Source organism: Archocentrus centrarchus, chromosome 8, assembly GCF_007364275.1.
Source record: "Archocentrus centrarchus isolate MPI-CPG fArcCen1 chromosome 8, fArcCen1, whole genome shotgun sequence".
Classification (NCBI taxonomy): Eukaryota; Metazoa; Chordata; class Actinopteri; order Cichliformes; family Cichlidae; genus Archocentrus; species Archocentrus centrarchus.
The window spans coordinates 21,595,602-21,613,376 of NC_044353.1; the positions used below are offsets into that span (position 1 = coordinate 21,595,602).

The window sequence follows — 17,775 nt, forward strand, 5'->3', positions numbered from 1 at the left end:
GTTGACACGCCTCTGCAACATCGCGTGGAGATCTGGGGCAGTGCCATTGGATTGGCAGACCGGGGTGGTGGTCCCCATCTTTAAGAAGGGAGACCGGAGGGTGTGCTCCAACTTTCGGGGGATCACACTCCTCAGCCTCCCCGGTAAGGTCTATGCCAGGGTGCTGGAAAGGAGGGTGCGTCCGTTAGTCGAACCTCGGATTCAGGAGGAACAATGCGGTTTTCGTCCTGGTCGTGGAACGCTGGACCAGCTCTTTATCCTCTCAAGGATATTCGAGTGTGCGTGGGAGTTTGCCCAACCAGTCTATATGTGCTTTGTGGACTTGGAGAAGGCATTCGACCGTGTTCCTCGGGGTGTTCTTTGGGAGGTTCTGCGGGAGTATGGGGTGTCTGGCCCATTGTTGCGGGCCATTCAGTCCTTGTACAACCACAGTGAGAGCTTGGTCAGTATAGCCGGTAATAAGTCGGATTTGTTTCCTGTGGGTGTTGGACTCCGTCAGGGCTGCCCTTCGTCACCGATTCTGTTCATAATTTTTATGGACAGAATTTCTAGGCGTAGCCAGGTGGCGGAAGGCTTCTTCCTTGGTGGCCTCAGAGTCTCATCTCTGCTTTTTGCAGATGATGCGGTTCTGTTGGCTTCATCAGGGGGGGGGGCCTCCAGCTCGCAGTGGAACGGTTCGCAGCCGAGTGTGAAGCGGCTGGCATGAGAATCAGCACCTCTAAGTCTGAGGCCATGGTCCTCAGCCGGAAAAGGGTGGAGTGCCATCTCCGGCTCAGGAACGAGTTCTTGCCTCAAGTGGAGGAGTTTAAGTATCTCGGGGTCTTGTTCACGAGTGATGGGAGAAGGGAACGGGAGATCGACAGGCGGATCGGGGCTGCTTCTGCAGTGATGCGGACGCTGCACCGGTCCGTCGTGGTGAAGAGGGAGCTTAGCGTAAAAGCGAAGCTCTCGATTTACCGGTCGATCTACGTTCCTACCCTCACCTATGGTCACGAGCTTTGGGTAGTGACCGAAAGAATAAGATCGCGAATACAAGCGGCAGAAATGAGTTTCCTTCGAAGGGTGGCTGGCCTCTCCCTTAGAGATAAGGTGAGGAGTGCGGCCATCCGGGAGGGGCTCGGAGTAGAGCCGCTGCTCCTCCACATCGAAAGGAGCCAGTTGAGGTGGCTCGGGCATCTGATTAGGATGCCTCCTGGCCGCCTCCTGGGTGAGGTGTTCCGTGCATGTCCCACCGGGAGGAGGCCCCGTGGTAGACCCAGGACACGCTGGAGAGATTGTGTATCTCGGCTGGCCTGGGAACGCCTTGGGGTCCCTCCGGATGGGCTGGAGGAGGTGGCTGGGGAGAGGGAAGCTTGGGCTTCTCTGCTTAGGCTTCTGCCCCCGCGACCCGGCCCCGGATAAGCGGAAGAAAATGGATGGATGGATGGCTTATGTGTGTGAATAATGGGATGGACTGAGTGCGAATGTGTGACTGCACAATTCAAGGCAAGCCACAGCAGAGCAATCAATGTTTCATCAAGTTTGAAGAATGACATTCTGAATACAGACAACTGAGAGTTTATTTCTTTTTTTTTGTATTTTAGTAAGTAAGTAAAATTTATTTATATAGCACTTATCACAGATAAAAATCGCAAAGTGCTTCGCAACAGAAGACAAAAATAAAAGTATAACAATATAAAACAATAGAATACAATATAACATGTTAATTAAAAGCTTGTCTGTATAAAAATGTCTTCAGCTGCTTTTTAAAAGAGTCAATGGAGTCTGTACAGTGGAAGAGAATTCCACAACCTTGGTGCCACAGCCCCAAAAGCCCGATCCCCACGAGTTTTGAAACGAGTGCGAGGGACCAACAGTAACCTTTGACCTGATGATCTAAGAGCTTTTATATTTTGTATTTTTGGGCCTTTTTATTAGATAGAGCGACAGTGAAGAGTAGACAGGAAAGTAGAGCGAAAGAGTGGAGGAAGATCATAATGCATCTGAGCTAATCTGGTGCCTGACACACATTTTTTTAAGGTAAGATTTTTCTAATAAATTCAAATAATAAAAATACTTAAAAATAGCTTTAGTTTCAGTAAAGGTGTGTTGCCACAGAAACAGTGTCAGTGGCAACACTCAGTAATAACTGATTACTGAGTCACACCACGCATTAAGAAAGTTAGGCTGTTTTTGCGGGTGCTCTGCTCCCGCCAATAGGAGGCGCTGTAAAACAGTGGTATGCCTCCAGGTCGTGCATTCAACAAATGGCTTTTCCTGTGTCATCCTTGGGAATCATATGATCTACCCCGAAGAACTGAGATGGCAACTGCAAAAATCCTCAGCTCGAGTCTTCATGATGGTAACAAAAGGCTGGCTGACTCTTTTTTTTTTTTTTTTTTTTAGTACAGTTTATGCAGCAGTTGCAGTTTCCAGTCTTTCACATCATTATGGGGGGAATTCTGGCCCACACTTCTTTACAATATTGCTTCAGTTCATTGAGGTTTGCAGCCATTCGTTTATTTGTTTACAGCTCTCTTAAGGTCCCACCACAGCATTTCAGTCAGGTTGGACTTTGACTTGACTATTACAACACCTTGATTCCTTCCTTTTTCAGTCATTTTGTTGTCAATTCACTGCTGTCATACAGATGGCCTCACATTTGACTCTAGAATACTTTGGTATACAGAGGAGTTCATTGTCAACTCAGTGACTGTAAGGTGCCCAGGTCCTGTGGTTGTAAAACAAACCTAAATCATCACCCCCTCCACCACTGCGCTTGGCACGAGGTGTTCGTGCTGATATGCCCAAACATCTCCATGATATACAGCTCCACTTTTCTTGTCCATCCAAAGGACATTGTTCCAGAAGTCTTGTAGTTTGTTCAGGTGAAGTTTTGCAAATCTAATCTGTGCTGCCATGCTCTATTTAGAGCGAAGAATCTTTCTCTTGGTGGCCCTAACAAATTACCCGTAGTTGTTCAGTCTATTTTCTAATTATACTCTCATGAACTTTAATATTTAACATGGTAACTGAGGCCTGTAAGGTCTGAGCATTACACGGTTTGAGGTGAATTTGCTGGGGCATCCAGCCCTGGGAAGATTGTGCTATTGCGTTAACACACACTGAATGCTCCAGATCAACAAACTGCCAAAACCTCTGCCTCTATAGAGGTGCTCACACTTGCTGAGGATATTAATCAAGTATCTTTGATTAGCAGCACCTGCCTGATACTAATTCCTATGGAAGCAGTAAAGGTTTACTTAATTTTGACAGTAATGCATAGATTCCTGTGCAAATGCTCTTTTTCAAATGACTGTAAACCTACAAGTATTGAAGACAACTCTTCATAGATTCTATGAGGTTTTTTTTTCTCCCCAAAACAGCTACACTGGAGGCAGAGTAAAAAGGTGAGTGTGACAGAGAGGGAAAATGCTTTAAAATGCTTTAAATATGGATAATATATACTCATTTTTTATATACTCTGCTTCCTGGAATGTTTTTATAGTGTTGCACTCAGGATAATTTCTACCACTCATCTTCTCAGTGATTCAATTACTCTAACCCTGTGTGACACTGATTTAATTACTGAGAATTTAGCTCCAATAATTAAAATTGGTACATTTATTACTAGAACCACATTAAGCATTTTTGTTTGTTCTCTAAGTACAGTTTCTGTCTAGGTTTGGGCTATTACCAACCTTGGTCCATAGATTAACATTAGAGTCGCTAAGGTGGTCTGGGATCACTATGCTAATCACTCTTAATAATAGATCAGAGCAACTGCCCTAAAACGTTACTGAGCAGAAATAAAACCCTCAAATTTTTGCTTTGCAAAGCAGTCCTAGGAACCTGTGAAAGAGGGTGGTAATGCTCTTACAAATGTAGATATAAGCACATACTGTGACAAAGGTCACAGTGCATGCTAGTGTATGGAGTTGTGTCCTCTTCTTATTAATTGACTGACGGAACAACAGAGGAGGGTGTGCAAGGTTCAGAAATAAGAAGCAGAAAGAAGACGAACGTCAACCAATGTGAGAGTGAAGAAATGCAAATGTGTCCTATTCAAATCTTGGGTGTGACATAAAGACCTTAGAAATTCAAATATCTGTTTCAAAGCAAACAAATGTTTCCAGAAAGTCCCTGCAGACCTGTTTTCATAAGCATAACATTTACAACATTACTTTTTATTAAAGTACTTTGAGAGTTGGAATTGTGCAGTGTACATAAATGCTGGATCAATGCATTGGAAAAGGGATGCTTCACAAAGAGAATGCTCCTCGTAGATAGTACTGCACTTTTTAAATGTAATCGTTGATTTAAAAAAAATATATATATATATATTTGTAAAGGGGAATCAAAAGGAGAAGGGAAAGCAGTGGGGAGCAGCCAAAAGCACCTTTACTCTTTGGACATTTTCCAATTAGACTGTGGTTCGCCAGCAGATCAACGCCAGGATAATCCTGGGCTTGGATAGTGTGGCTACTAGTATATAGACCTAAATAGGGAAAGGTGAGAACCAATAGGCGTCTGGTTGACAAATGAGTGTGTCAGTGTGAGTTACAGGGAAGGAAGACATGAAGGAAAAAAAGGAGGAAATGGCAGAACAGGAGATACAGAAGAGACAGACAATGAAGCTGCGCAGACGGTGTACTGGAGAACAGGGAGGAGGGGTGGTTTGTGGTTGGTGCGCTGGTTTGTGACGTCAGCAGCTTGTTGGATTGAGGTGCTGTGTCCTGCTGATTTTAATCCTAACTCATTAGGGAACCAAGAGCAAGTGCCTGTGCAAGTCCTGTGGGGAAACAGAGAAAGTGACAAGAGAAGGAAGGACACTAAACTATCCATCAACGGAGATAAGTGGAGCTAATTCACAGCTTGAGAGACAAAAGGAGAGAAATCCAGCATTTTACTTTTTGCCATTCAGTCTCATGCCTATTTCCCTTTACATTGTCTGTCCTAAACTTCTCTACACGCAATCTTAACGTGTGGCCTGTTTGAACATGACCACAAACGGAATTAACAAAGCTCTGAAGCTGCAATTTGGCCTCATCAACTATGAGAATCGCTACCTGACAGCTGAGGCTTTTGGATTCAAGGTGAATGCCTCAGGTACTAGCATGAAGAAGAAACAGATTTGGACCTTAGAGCAGGATGAGCAAGATGGGCAAGTAGTGTTCCTCCGCAGTCACCTGGGACGCTATCTGGCCTCTGACAAAGGTGGTAAGATCATATGTGGGGCAGAGAAGCCTGATCCTGAATGCCGTTTCCTTATTGTGCCCCAGGCTGACGGACGCTGGGCACTGCAATCAGAACCTTACCTGCGTTACTTTGGAGGTTCGGCAGACTATCTATCCTGCTTTGCCCAAGTCATTGGGGAACAAGAGCTGTGGGCCGTCCATCTGGCTTTACATCCACAAGCCAGCCTTCTTAGCGTGGCACGTAAGCGCTATGCTCATCTATCTGCTTCAGATGGAGAGATATCAGTGGACAGCAACATTCCCTGGGGAGTGGACTCCCTGGTCACCTTGGTATACCTTGATGGCAAGTACAGCCTGAAGACCTGTGACAGCCGTTTCCTCAGCAATGACGGCAAACTTGTGAAGGAGAATACCAACACAACTAGCTTCACTCTGGAGCTGAAATCTGGCAAGCTGGCCTTTAAGGACTGTGATGGGAAATACCTGGCCCCAGTGGGACCCACGGGAACACTGCGGTCAGGCCGATGCTCCAAGCCTGGAAAAGATGAGCTATTTGATCTGGAGGAGAGTCATCCCCAAGTAGTTTTTCAAGCTGCCAATAAAAGATATGTCTCAGTCAAACAAGGTAATGTGGGTATAATGCAGTGTTAAGAAAAAAAGTATGTTCTTCATGTAATTACAGCTCTGCTTCACTGAATGCTGAACAAGAGGCTACACCTATAGTATGATGTTCTCAACTGAGTATTAGGTTCAAGGCGATAACTTTAATGTGCGACAGTCTGAGAAGGTCAACAATTGGATTTAAGCATTTGCAAAGACATTAAATCTTTAGGTAAATGTGAACCTATTCACTGTAAAAATCAGACACCAAATAGGACATAAACAGCTAGAATGAGTGCCCACTAAAGGGGAGAATAAGTTCCATTGTCTTTTGTCTATTGACGACTTTATGCGATAATAGTTTTTCAAGTACATTTGATTTCTAATGAGTGGTCTCTTTGATTTAGTGATATCTTCTGTATCTTTGCAGCAAAGTTATTCAAAAACTGGACCATGATTGCTACATAGATTGTTTTCTAGGTGTAGGTATTGGAGTTAACAGAGGTCAGCTTAAGTAAACGGGTTCAGCACAGCACAATAGAGGTCATGGCATATCGTCTAAGTGGAACAGTGCGTCTGTCTCTGTTTTGTTTTTTCAATACATCTTAAAGCATATATTAAACTATATTATGATAACACCCCCCCCCCCCAAAAAAAAAAAAAAACTAGCTAAGGAAATAAAGCTCTGCCACTTTTGCCTGAATGTTGGAATGGTTGACAGCAACTGTGGAGGCAGTTGCAGTAATGGGCTTTGTCATTTCCACTGTTTGTCCATTGAAGATTAAGTGGTGTGCAAATGACTGCAGCAGAGATCCATGTCCCAGTGGTGTCAATTAACATCAATGGACTTTAGGCCTTACAGCTATTCGTTCTCTACTTTCATACATTGAGAAAAGTTCTCCAAATTTTGTGGCACTATAGTTAACTACTGTGCAAGTGAGGTGTTAGCAGCTACAGTCGTGCCTTAGCAGACAGATCAGGTATATGATCTCCTTTCAGCTTGCGCGATGTTATCTGCTCTGCTCAATAATATTATGCAGGTGTGATAGGGACAGATTTTGTTTTGCCCAAGTTATCTCAAGCTTTAGGAGTCAATTAAAGCAATAATTCTAACAGCTATTACTGTAGGACGAGTTTGCTATTGTTAACTTAGCTCTACAGTGCTAAAGTAAATAGGAGATTCTCAGCCTAATGTTGAGCTGCAGAGATTAATATGCTGATGCAAGAATAATATTCTGCATTAAAAAGATCACTATGAGGGCAATATTCCAGCAACTTGACACTTCATCCTCATAACAGAAGGTAAAGACTTATTTTCCCCAGTACTGTTTTGCCCTGTGGCAGCTCCACATTTCTTTAAGGAACAAGGCACTGAAAGCTGCTTAGTGGACCCTGCCGTGCAGATTTGCATTTCACCACTCAGGGAATTACAGCAAGCGAATGAACAGGAAGGGTGGAGGGGTGACTGTGGGGGATTAGGGTTGTAACGGGATTAAGAGAAAGGTTAAAGGATATTTCTGTGGCATCTAATTTGAACTACAGCAGACACAGTTCAGTTATACGTGTCTGTGTTACCACCGTAGTTTATGGGACATGTGGATTAGGGAATGTAGCACTAGACTGGCTGCAAGTGAGGCACTTGCTGTTAGAGAACAGGAGAAAACCAATCACGTGAGCTGAGCACAGGCAATTTGTTTAAGAAATGCTGGTTGTTGATCAAATAGCTACAATGCCAGTAAACCTATTTCTTAGTCAAACCCAATAAAGTTAAAAGGTACAATAAATTCCTAGATTGATGACATGCTTTCATGTTAGGGAAGAAAAGCCAAAGCATGCAAACCTAAAAAATGCTACAGTATAATCCACTACTCAAAGCCAACCTAAAGCGAATAAAGAGAAGATTTCTTGATTTTTCCATCCCTAAGACAACCAGGCACAAATGATTCATACTTCAGACTTCATGTGAATGTTATAAATCCAACTAAGTAATGCTTAGAATTGCATAAATATAAATATTATATTCATCTTAGTACAAATTATAGCACTTGTCCTGCTCTTGCAGATACCTTTGTTGGCAAAGTTAAATTAGAGACTGACCAGCAGGAGTCTCGAAGCCACAGCAATAGAAACATTTTTGTTGCTACTGCAAAACTATTGTAGCAACTAAAATAATACTTAAATTGAATAATTAATGCTGGATTACCAATTTGCACAAGACAGTCTCTTCTGCAATGCTTAAGCTTGATTAACTGTCATTCAAAAAGAGGCAAAGGGCATTCAACCATTAATTTTTGTAAACAATAAATGCCATAAAAACATCCATTCAACCAAGACACACTTATCCTCCTTTTATTACCAGGAGTGAGTATTTCAGCCAATCAAGACGTGGAGACAGACATGGAGACCTTTCAGATGGAGATAGATAAAGAAAGCAAAAAGTCTATGTTCAGGACCAATGGCGGATCCTACTGGACATTAGTGACTCATGGAGAGATCCAATCCACTGCCAAAGAGGTGTAAGTAGCTCTTATAGCCTTACAGGAACAATGTGTAAGCTTTGTACTGATGTGAAAAAAGAATAAACAGTTTCCATGTTATGTCAGATATGTCTATACATTGTGTGCTGCACAGATGCCAACTGAAGACAGCATTGATCTAGTCTCATCTAAATATACCATTATGTACCTTAAGAGGCCACAGTGAGGCACTGTAGCTTCATGTTTAATGTGCTAGTCTAACAAACTTGAGATTGGACATGTGACTTGTAATATTGCTCTCTAAAAATTAGGACGTGTGAAGTCTAGATACTGACAAAGTCTGCTCTTCTCAAGTCGTCCGGTGTGAAGCATGGCCTAATCACATTGACTTTCACAGCACCTCAAAAGAAGCATTACAGAAATACAGAAAGCTATAAAATACCACAAAACCATTTATGAAGACCTACAGTATGTCTTTATCAGTCTACAGTATGAAAAACTGTCCACAAATGGAGGAAGTTCAGCACACTCATTACTCTGTCACTACTCTGCCAAAGTTGACACAAAGGACAGTGTGAATTCTGGAAAGAGTGAAAAAAAAAAATCCATTAATCAGCCCCAAAAACCACCAGTAGGTTCACTTGTGAGACAATCTTCTGTGAGCAAAGGAGGCAAAAGGTTTTGTCAAAAATTCACAACAATTTAGAGGATAAAAGGCACTGAACACAAATAACAGAACTGTGAAGCATGGTGGAGGAAGTATCGTGGTTTGGGGCTGCTTTCCTGCCTCAGTACTATGTAATCAATGAATTCAAAACTGTCAAAGAATTTTATAAGATAATGTCAGGATAGCAAGTCCATGATCTGAAGATAAGAGGGTGGAGTGATGCAATAACAAAATACCCAACCCCAACTGAGAAATGGTGACAAGGCCCGAAAAGAGCTGTTCCATCAACCCCTCCCTGAAATACTGATGAACTGAAGCAGTTTTGTAAGTAGGAATTGCCCAAAATATGCTATTATTGTGCAAGTCCCAGCTAAAGTTGGTTCCACAGGTCACTAAATTCAAGAATTTGCTCACTTTTTCAAGCCTGCACTTTGTGTGTTTAATCATTGCAAACAACAAAACTTTGCTACTCCCGATGAGTTATTCATTTAATCAGATTAGGTTGTGCATAATTGCAACTTAGATGGAGACACAGATTAAATTCAATTCAATTTCATTTATATAGCGCCGAATCACAACAAATAGTCGCCTCAAGGCACATTATATTGTAAAGTAAAAACCATACAATAATTCAAGAGAAAAACCCCAACAGTCAAAACAACCCCCTATGAGCAAGCACTTGGCGACCGTGGGAAGGAAAACCTCCCTTTTAACAGGAAGAAACCTCCAGCAGAACCAGGCTCAGGGAGGGGTGGTCATCCACTATGACTGGTTAGGGCTGAGGGGAGAGAGACAGGACAAAAGACATGCTGTGGAAGAGAGCCGGAGATTAATAATAATAACTAATAACTATCCTCACAATGCTTTGGTTGTTTGTGCAGTTGCTGTTATTATTATTGGTATTATTAATCCAAATTGATGAGCAAGTGGTTTTTGTGCCTAAATCTAACCATATTGCAAAAGAAGATTAAGTAAATTAAAGTGAAAACTTAAATGGGTCCATAGAAGCTTTGGTTCCAGTCCTGGAAATGCTCCAACATGTCATTTTAGGACTTCTTGTGGTGTTCAGAATGCATTTTATGGGTAATCAATGCAGAAATCTTTGTAGTTCTGTCTCATCTCAACCTCTCCATCTGCCTGTCTGTATCTTTTATCCAGTGAGGTCAACACAATGTTTGATATTGAATGGAGAGGACAAAGGGTAGCACTCAAAGCAAGCAACGGAAAGTACGTGTGTACAAAGAAGAATGGGCAGCTCTCAGCAGTCAGCGATACAGTGGGTATGTGCCTATGAGCAAGCCACTAAAGAGTCAGTTGTGTGTCTGAAATTCCCATCACGTATTTATCCTTCGTTTCAGGTGATGATGAGTTGCTCCTGATGAAACTCATCAACCGCCCTATGCTGATCCTTCGTGGAGAGAATGGCTTCGTGTGTCACCACAAGAATGCCAACACTCTGGATGCGAATCGATCCGTCTACGACATCTTCACACTGATCTTCAATGACGGCGCCTACAACATAAAAAGTCAGTGTGTGTGTGCACAACCAACTAAATATTAATCAATTCAACTGCTTTTTGTTTGAATATAATACCTAATTACTATTTTCTTTTTAATCAATTGGCATTCGTCTGCAGGTGTGAATGGAAAGTTCTGGTATGTCTCTGGCAGTGGCCTAGTGTGCTCAGATGGAGAAAAGTCAGAGGACTTTTTCCTGGAGTTCCTGGAACATGGACGTGTCGCAATCAAGGGCTCCAACGGCAAGTACCTTCGTGGAGACCAGGGAGGCACACTTATGTGTGATGGTAAATCTGTTGATGCATCTTCTCTCTGGGAGTACTGACTCCATCAATGTGGGTTTTCAATGCGGGCCTAAGATGCAGGGGCAGGATCTGCTTTTACCAGGTCATATGAAGTCAACAAACTGGAAAATATTTTCCTGCCTATTTTTTGCTGTTTGTTTCTTGCTTGATTTTTTTTTTTTTTTTTTAAATTGGGAGGAAGTGACTAGTTTAGGAAGATTTTTTTATGTTTTGTCTTTCAAATGATAAAAATGCCAACATCAAATGACACATATTGTGTGAACAATGCGTCATTTTGTGTAATTTTGCAAATGTGGCTATCACAATTCTTTCAGTCAGACTTTGTTCAATATACAACCATATGTTTTTGAGGGCAGACATACTGATCGGTCAAAAAAACAGAATGTTCCTGACAGGCGGGGGTACTGCCATCTAGCACAGTTTCTACTGCTGTTACTTTGACAGATTTTCTGCTTAGCCTACCCAGAGAGCTTGTTAATGGATGGCAAAAAAAAAACCAAAAAAAAAAACCCTTCTGTCTTCTGCTAAATTTTATAGGTTAAACAGGTTATGTATCTGCAAAAACAGATAATGGCAGATCAATGTGGCTGAACCCTCTGGATCCAAAGGCTTACTTAAAAATGTACAAGAACACATTTGGTTAGGTTTATATAGCTGTGATGCTAGACAGCTATGTGTATCCAAGTCTGACGTGTACAAACTCTCAACACTTGTTTAGAGCTTTTAAATGATTTCAGTACTTTAATGCATTCAAAAGGAATAGTCTGTTCATTGAGTCATGTTAAGGAAAGGCAATGCACCACGGTTTGTGCCAGTACTGCTTTCATTTGTCTTAATGGAACATTTACAGATTCTATTGAAAACAATGATATGATGTCAATTAAGTGGGCATGAAAAAACACTGTTTTGCGATGCTGCAAATGTAAATACAAACAATACTTAAACCAGCCTCACCACAAACACTGAGATATATACAGTATGTGCAACACAAAGAAATGCAGAGATCAGACATCTTTAGGAGTAAGGAATGTCTGCAGAAATATGATTTATCCACAGCGGGGACTAGTAAGAAACCTAAGTGGGAGCAGATTTAAAGTACTGGATGGATCCTTCTGTTGTACCTGATGTAAACTCAGAAAGTGCTTCTCTGGTGATCTGCCTAGGGGCCTTAATCCAAACTGCACTCCACATCCCGTTATGTTCTGTTTTCATGTTGAGAGATGGGTAGTCACATAAGAAGATATAATGGATTTTGGCAACAGATGTTTTTGAAGAACACTGTAAAGTTTGCTTTCCAGGACGTTTGTTTTCCATCTGAATATTTAATCATCTTGAGTGAAGGTGCATATGCACTTTGCTTGCCGAGTTTGCAGACCCAGCTCCTGCAAACTCCTTCAGAAGTCTTTAAAGTTCTTGGTGACATGTTGTTCCACCTTTGCTTCTGGTCTCTGTGCATAGAAAGGCCAGCACCATCCCAATGAAACCAACTTATCTTCTCAATTAAATCTGGATATAAGAGCAAGTCAGTAAATTTCACAAAACAGCAGAATCTTCCTCTAACCATACCTACCCAGTACTGCTTGTGAAATTGTAATAATTGGCTTGAAGTTGACCCTTAGCCATAAAATCTTACTTTTTTTTTTTTTTGGAAACTTCTCATATTTTCACTAAAATCTCTCGACTCAGTGAAATGATTACAACAAATCACTAAGGGCACAAGCTGCCCAGACTTAATTAGAACAGATGTTGTTGGGCAGTACAGAGGACAGCCTAAAAATGTAAACAATTAAGTCTGTAGATTTTTGTTGGCTATTTCCCAGAAGGTAATAAAACCGACTATAGTTTCAGCATAATGTTTAAACTAGTGGTTTTGTGTTGTGTGCAATTTGGATTTGTTTTAGTTCTAAAAATGCTTGTTTACCTGTACAGCCTGTATCAGCTCTATAGAGAGCCTTTGGACATATTTTAGAATGTATCTATTTTACTATCTTTGTTTTATGACGATTTTTGAAAAATGTTGAAAATAAAAACTTGACAATATCTTTGTTTGCTTTGAGCTTACAATGGTGGGTCAGGCTTTGAGAAATGTGCAAAATTTTTGGGAGGTGGTCAATAATTGTAAGGTCACTGGATGAAGTATAGCTCCTGCTGCCAGAGAGTCCTAACCCTAAAAATCTGCCTTATCATTATAGTGTATCAGAAGCCAACATTGTGCCATCTGACTTTTATGACTAAGTTACTGTATAGGGAACTCCACCAAAGGATTTGGAGTTCCTTATAGAAGCTGCAATTAAAAACTATAATGAATTCAGTTTAACGTTTGCCATCAGTGATTTCAGATCAGCCTTCATGAAGCAGAGGGATATCTGTCCTGCTGGCACAGTCAACATTTTGTTACATCTGGGAGCCCAGATGTTGCAGTGATACCAGCTGCCTGATGGTGATGTTGCTAGGGCTAAATAATATTTCAGTAAACACTATTTTCGAATTAAAAGCCTTACAGTTTAGATGTTAAAATACCAGGAGAAGCAGTGTTATTAAGCTTACTAATTGCTATATTTAATCTAGGTGCAATATCTCCTTGATCCTGCTGTAATAAGTCACAAAATTACATAAACCAAAACGGTAAAAATGCACACTCCTAGCAACTATTTGATCACTGTGGTGTCACAAAGAGGATTTTCCCATTCACTACACTGGGTGGCAGTGTGTACCTCATTTAGTTCATTCTAAGCTGCATTAATCAGTGAAAATAACCATATCCTGCTGCAACAAGCACAAACACCTGTAAATAAACCAGCACTCTGACTGCTGTGGCATACATTTGCCATTTTAAGAAACTTTAGAGTGGGTTCAGCTGGTGTGTGCAGAGCATTCTCAAGAAAAAGGTGTGTTTACACAGTAGACCTGTTTTCAGGTTACTAGCTCCCATCCTTCCGCTATTTCTTTGTGATTTCAAATATTTATGGTCCACAGCAGAATATTTCTTTTCTGAGAATTTCAGTTCGCTCTTGAGAGAAAATTGTACAGAGACACACACAAAACACAGAACGCCCCATCTCTACAAAGCACATTAACCGTACACCATCTGCCATGCCAGAGATCTCTGAAAGCATTTGCAAGCAAAATCCTAAAGAATACTGAAACTAAATGAAATGCTTTAAGAACAGTTTTGTTTTATAGCTAATAAACTTAAATGGTGGTCAAAAAAAAAAAAAAAAAATAGCACTGCAGTAAGATTATCTGTGCTGGGTTTGTGCTGGGGCACTTGGCTTATTTGTTAGATCTGCTAGAGGGCATCTCAAAAATACACACCTTAGAAAGAAATCAAAGGGCTAGCTTTAAACAGATGGCCAAGACTCACTAAGCCTTTATGCAAATCAAGTTTAAAAGAAGTTCAGCCAACTCCCTGGATTGGCAGCAGCTTTCCAGTAGAGCACACATGCAAATACGCAGTGGCTTTACGGTAGATGCACCTTGCAGCTGAATGCCTTTTTATGTCTTTGAATTGGATTTCAACTTGGAAAGAGAGGGGTAAAGAGTCAAAAAAACAAGCAGTGTTGAGGGTTTAAATATAAAGGTCACAAATTCAATACAGAATATTAACCTTAAAAGTGCTCCAGCACTTTGGCATTTTACTTCCTAAAACATTATCGCCCACAGCGTAGATTTATAACAATTTCTCGTCAAGACCTGGTGGCTTCATAATCCGCAATGCAGCACAACACAGTTTATCCTTCACTGAAATGGACCGATTTCACTCCCAATTTGAAGCCATAAAACAATGACATTCTAGAAAGATCTTAAGCCAGTTAGCCCAACTCCAATGAATGAAAATCTTCAAAGAGGAAACGGTGAAGAGAAGCCCTGTGAACTTACGTCGAAACGCTGACAGAGATCAGATAAATGATGGACGGTCCCAACACAGACCAAGAAGACAAAGAAAAATGTCAACTGTTGGACAATTGTGAAAAAAATAAAAGAGAATCAATGCTATTTAGCCCTAAACAGAAAAGGCTGAGTGTCAAATTACTGAATTACTGAGATACCAGATGCTGAAAACAACTCGAACTGAGAAAGTGAGAAGGACAAGAGTGACAACAACCTTAAATTGAGAGTGGTAAACACAGAGAAACCTGGCAGTGTCAGTTCTGAGAACAACAAGAGATGCAAACAGAAAGTCTAAGGCAGAGGCACTGAAAGAGGCAGAAGGGCATATTGGTTTCTCGTGAAGAGAGAAGAAACTGGACGGGAGAAAGAGATGCTTCTGTCATCAAAAACAAGGTGCAGTGACTTTTTGCTCTCCCCTTTTCTTGAATCTATAAAGAAAGATTTGCTATAGTAAGCTTTAAATATTCATGACAGCAGCCCAAAGTCATCTGATTAGACTTGGACATCTGTTATGTTGGGTTGCATCAAAGCTTATGCAGTAAAGCATGCAAGCAAACTAAGAACAATTCCTGCATGACAAATATGAAACATAGTTGTTCTACGCATATTAACAAATTCACCTGCACACTGGACAAGTTATTTGGCACATACTGCATAGGCTGCTTCCTTTTGTTTTTTAAGGATCAGTCAGGAAAAAGATATAAATATTTGAGATGACTGATACAACAGAGAAAACATGAACTGCTCTTACTTTGCACTCTGGGCTTAAGAGACAGATACAGCAATTTTTGGTCTACTGACTGAAAATGATTCAGTCATTCAGAGGCGAAGTTGTATTACACAAGATAGACAAAAAAAAGCCATTCTTTTTTTAATTAAAATTTTAACAACAGCTTTTCATAATAAAGTCTTGCAGAGGTTTTGAGCAAATAACTGACAAATCAGAATAAGAGGCCAACCTGTATGTGACTGTGTCAACCACTGCTCAAGACCACTTCAAATGAAAATGACATGCATGCATAATTAAACTGAGCCTCAGAAACTCTGACACATCTTGACATTTCATCCCTGCTTTTCACCCAGAATGGCATTTGCATTATTCTCACGAAAAGCACCAACAAGTTATCTCAAGTTTACAGGTGCACGCAAAGTCTGTTTGCTTGGAAATATGTTTGTAAAGCTGTTTAACGCCACATCGCCAACGCAGGACACAGCGTGTGCAGAGCTGCCCTGCTTGAACAGTGTGTGCAGTGTGCCTGGACTTGAAGTTCTAACAGATGCTGGGGATCAAAGTTGAGTCATTGATCAGTTCTGGAGTCATGCCAGGCTACAAACACAGACAATTTTTTTTTTTCTTCATTCAGTAAAGACACTGAAATTGTGTAAATGATTGGTGCAGAAAATGAACACAATAGAAAAATGAAAAAAATCAATGCGTGAAATTGGCTGCAGTCTATCATGTTTTTATGACATTTGTTAAACCCAAACCTGAAATTCAGTTGGAATCTCAATTAGATGGCATTAAACTTTTTATCTTAGATTAATTAGCTCATTAGAAGTGTTATTCAACCAACATCCATCCTATAACAGAACTGACAATATTGCTCTAATTAAAAAACCACCCACTCAATAATCACGATGAGTGGGAAATCTTTTAAAGATAGAATCGGCATGTCGCAGAGAGCTCAGCTGCCTAAGACCCTTGATGTATTAGTTTTTAATACAGACGATAGTGATTTTTATTTGTGGCTCACGCAGGCATTTATCTACGTGCTCTGGGCTAAACGCAGGAGTAGAATTAATTCCATGTCACTGCATGGTGTTTTTATTGGGATGTACCTTTCTGATTTCCCTACATGTCGGAGTCAGTGCATTCAGGGAGACAGAACTGAAAACAAGTTCACCTACAAAGAGGCTGGACAAGGTTCAGTGTCTTTAAAAATTGCACTGATTAAGATTTATTCCCCAGCCTGCACAAATCCAGCTTTCCCTTTACTGCCTGGGTGTAAATGTATAAACTAAACATTTTGGACAAAATTAAGAAAAAACATGCCATGTGAGTACTGCTACACTTGCCTGCTACACTCTGATTGATTTCTATCTACTTAAAACCTTGGACTCCATATACAGGCTACTTTTTTGTTATAAAAGTGGCTTTAACAAGATGCCTTCTACAGCCTCTCCTAAAGCCATAAGAGCAGACCTCACATATCAGTGTTATAATTGGAGGGCAGATTATTTTTTTTTAATCCCTTTGCTTGGATCACTTATTCAACATGAACGACTGTTACTCTGAAGTGTGGAATTACACTGAACTAGATCGTTAAAAAGTTTATGCATTATTTGCATGACATGACTATGCAGCCGTGGCTGTGCAATGAGCACGAAAAGCTATAGCAGGAGCTATAATTTTGTTTTGTTTTCTGGTGAATGCAGAAAATGAGGAAAACGTGCAGCCAACAAGAGAATTTCCCAGCCAGACAACCCAACATAAAGCAATAAAGCTACACAGGAATTGCCTCAAAACATCCTGCAGTGGCCAAGTCAGAGTCCAAACCTCATTCCAATTAAGAGTAGTGGCAGGACTAGAAAATTGCCTTTTATTCATTGTCCCCAGTGCAAGATGACAGATCCGGGGCAGTTTTACAAGGAAGAATGGGGGTGAAATGTGTTGTCCAAACCATTTTACCGCAATAAATTCAACTTGGAAGTCGTGATTGCTCGTGTTTATGTATTTTATTTTACAGTTGTGCTTAATTTGTATAATTTCGTGAAGTTTTAAAGAGGGTGATACTTTTTCTATGTGTCACTGAAAAGGAAAAAAACCAAAAAAAAAAAACAGCTTAATTACGTACCTTGGAGACCTTTTTCCTTTTTCCTACCTAAACTGAAGTGCTGATTTTCAGACATCTATTAAGCTGCCCCTCCCAGGCCTTCAGGACCCTTCCGGTACTGTCTATGAAGGTAGAGTGTTCAAACTTAGTGTTCATCTATTTAATTTTATATATATATATATATATATATATATATATATATATATATATATATATAATTACTGTTGTTATTTATCACAACTATCTAAATGGGCCAAAATAACAACCATAATTTCTACTGAAAATACGAGTTACGCTGAAAGAATC

The 17,775-nt window shown here is 40.6% G+C and overlaps 1 protein-coding gene across 1 annotated transcript; it reads left to right on the top strand.

The window, feature by feature from the left end:
- Positions 1–4,747: 4,747 nt before the first annotated feature.
- fscn2a (fascin actin-bundling protein 2a, retinal) lies at positions 4,748–12,784 on the top strand. The gene is made up of 5 exons (XM_030735320.1): positions 4,748–5,802; positions 8,137–8,293; positions 10,080–10,201; positions 10,280–10,447; positions 10,559–12,784. Exons 1-5 carry the CDS (start codon positions 4,980–4,982, stop codon positions 10,762–10,764), a joined length of 1,476 nt encoding a protein of 491 aa, XP_030591180.1. The 5' UTR covers positions 4,748–4,979; the 3' UTR covers positions 10,765–12,784.
- The last annotated feature ends 4,991 nt before the right edge of the window (positions 12,785–17,775 follow it).

Excerpts from the sequence above, each read along its gene's own strand:
- fscn2a (XM_030735320.1), top strand. The coding sequence starts at position 4,980 with ATGACCACAAACGGAATTAACAAAGCTCTGAAGCTGCAATTTGGCCTC. Across the intron at positions 5,803-8,136 it reads ATATGTCTCAGTCAAACAAG|GAGTGAGTATTTCAGCCAAT; the intron begins GTAATGTGGGTA and ends TTTTATTACCAG. Across the intron at positions 8,294-10,079 it reads CAATCCACTGCCAAAGAGGT|TGAGGTCAACACAATGTTTG; the intron begins GTAAGTAGCTCT and ends TCTTTTATCCAG.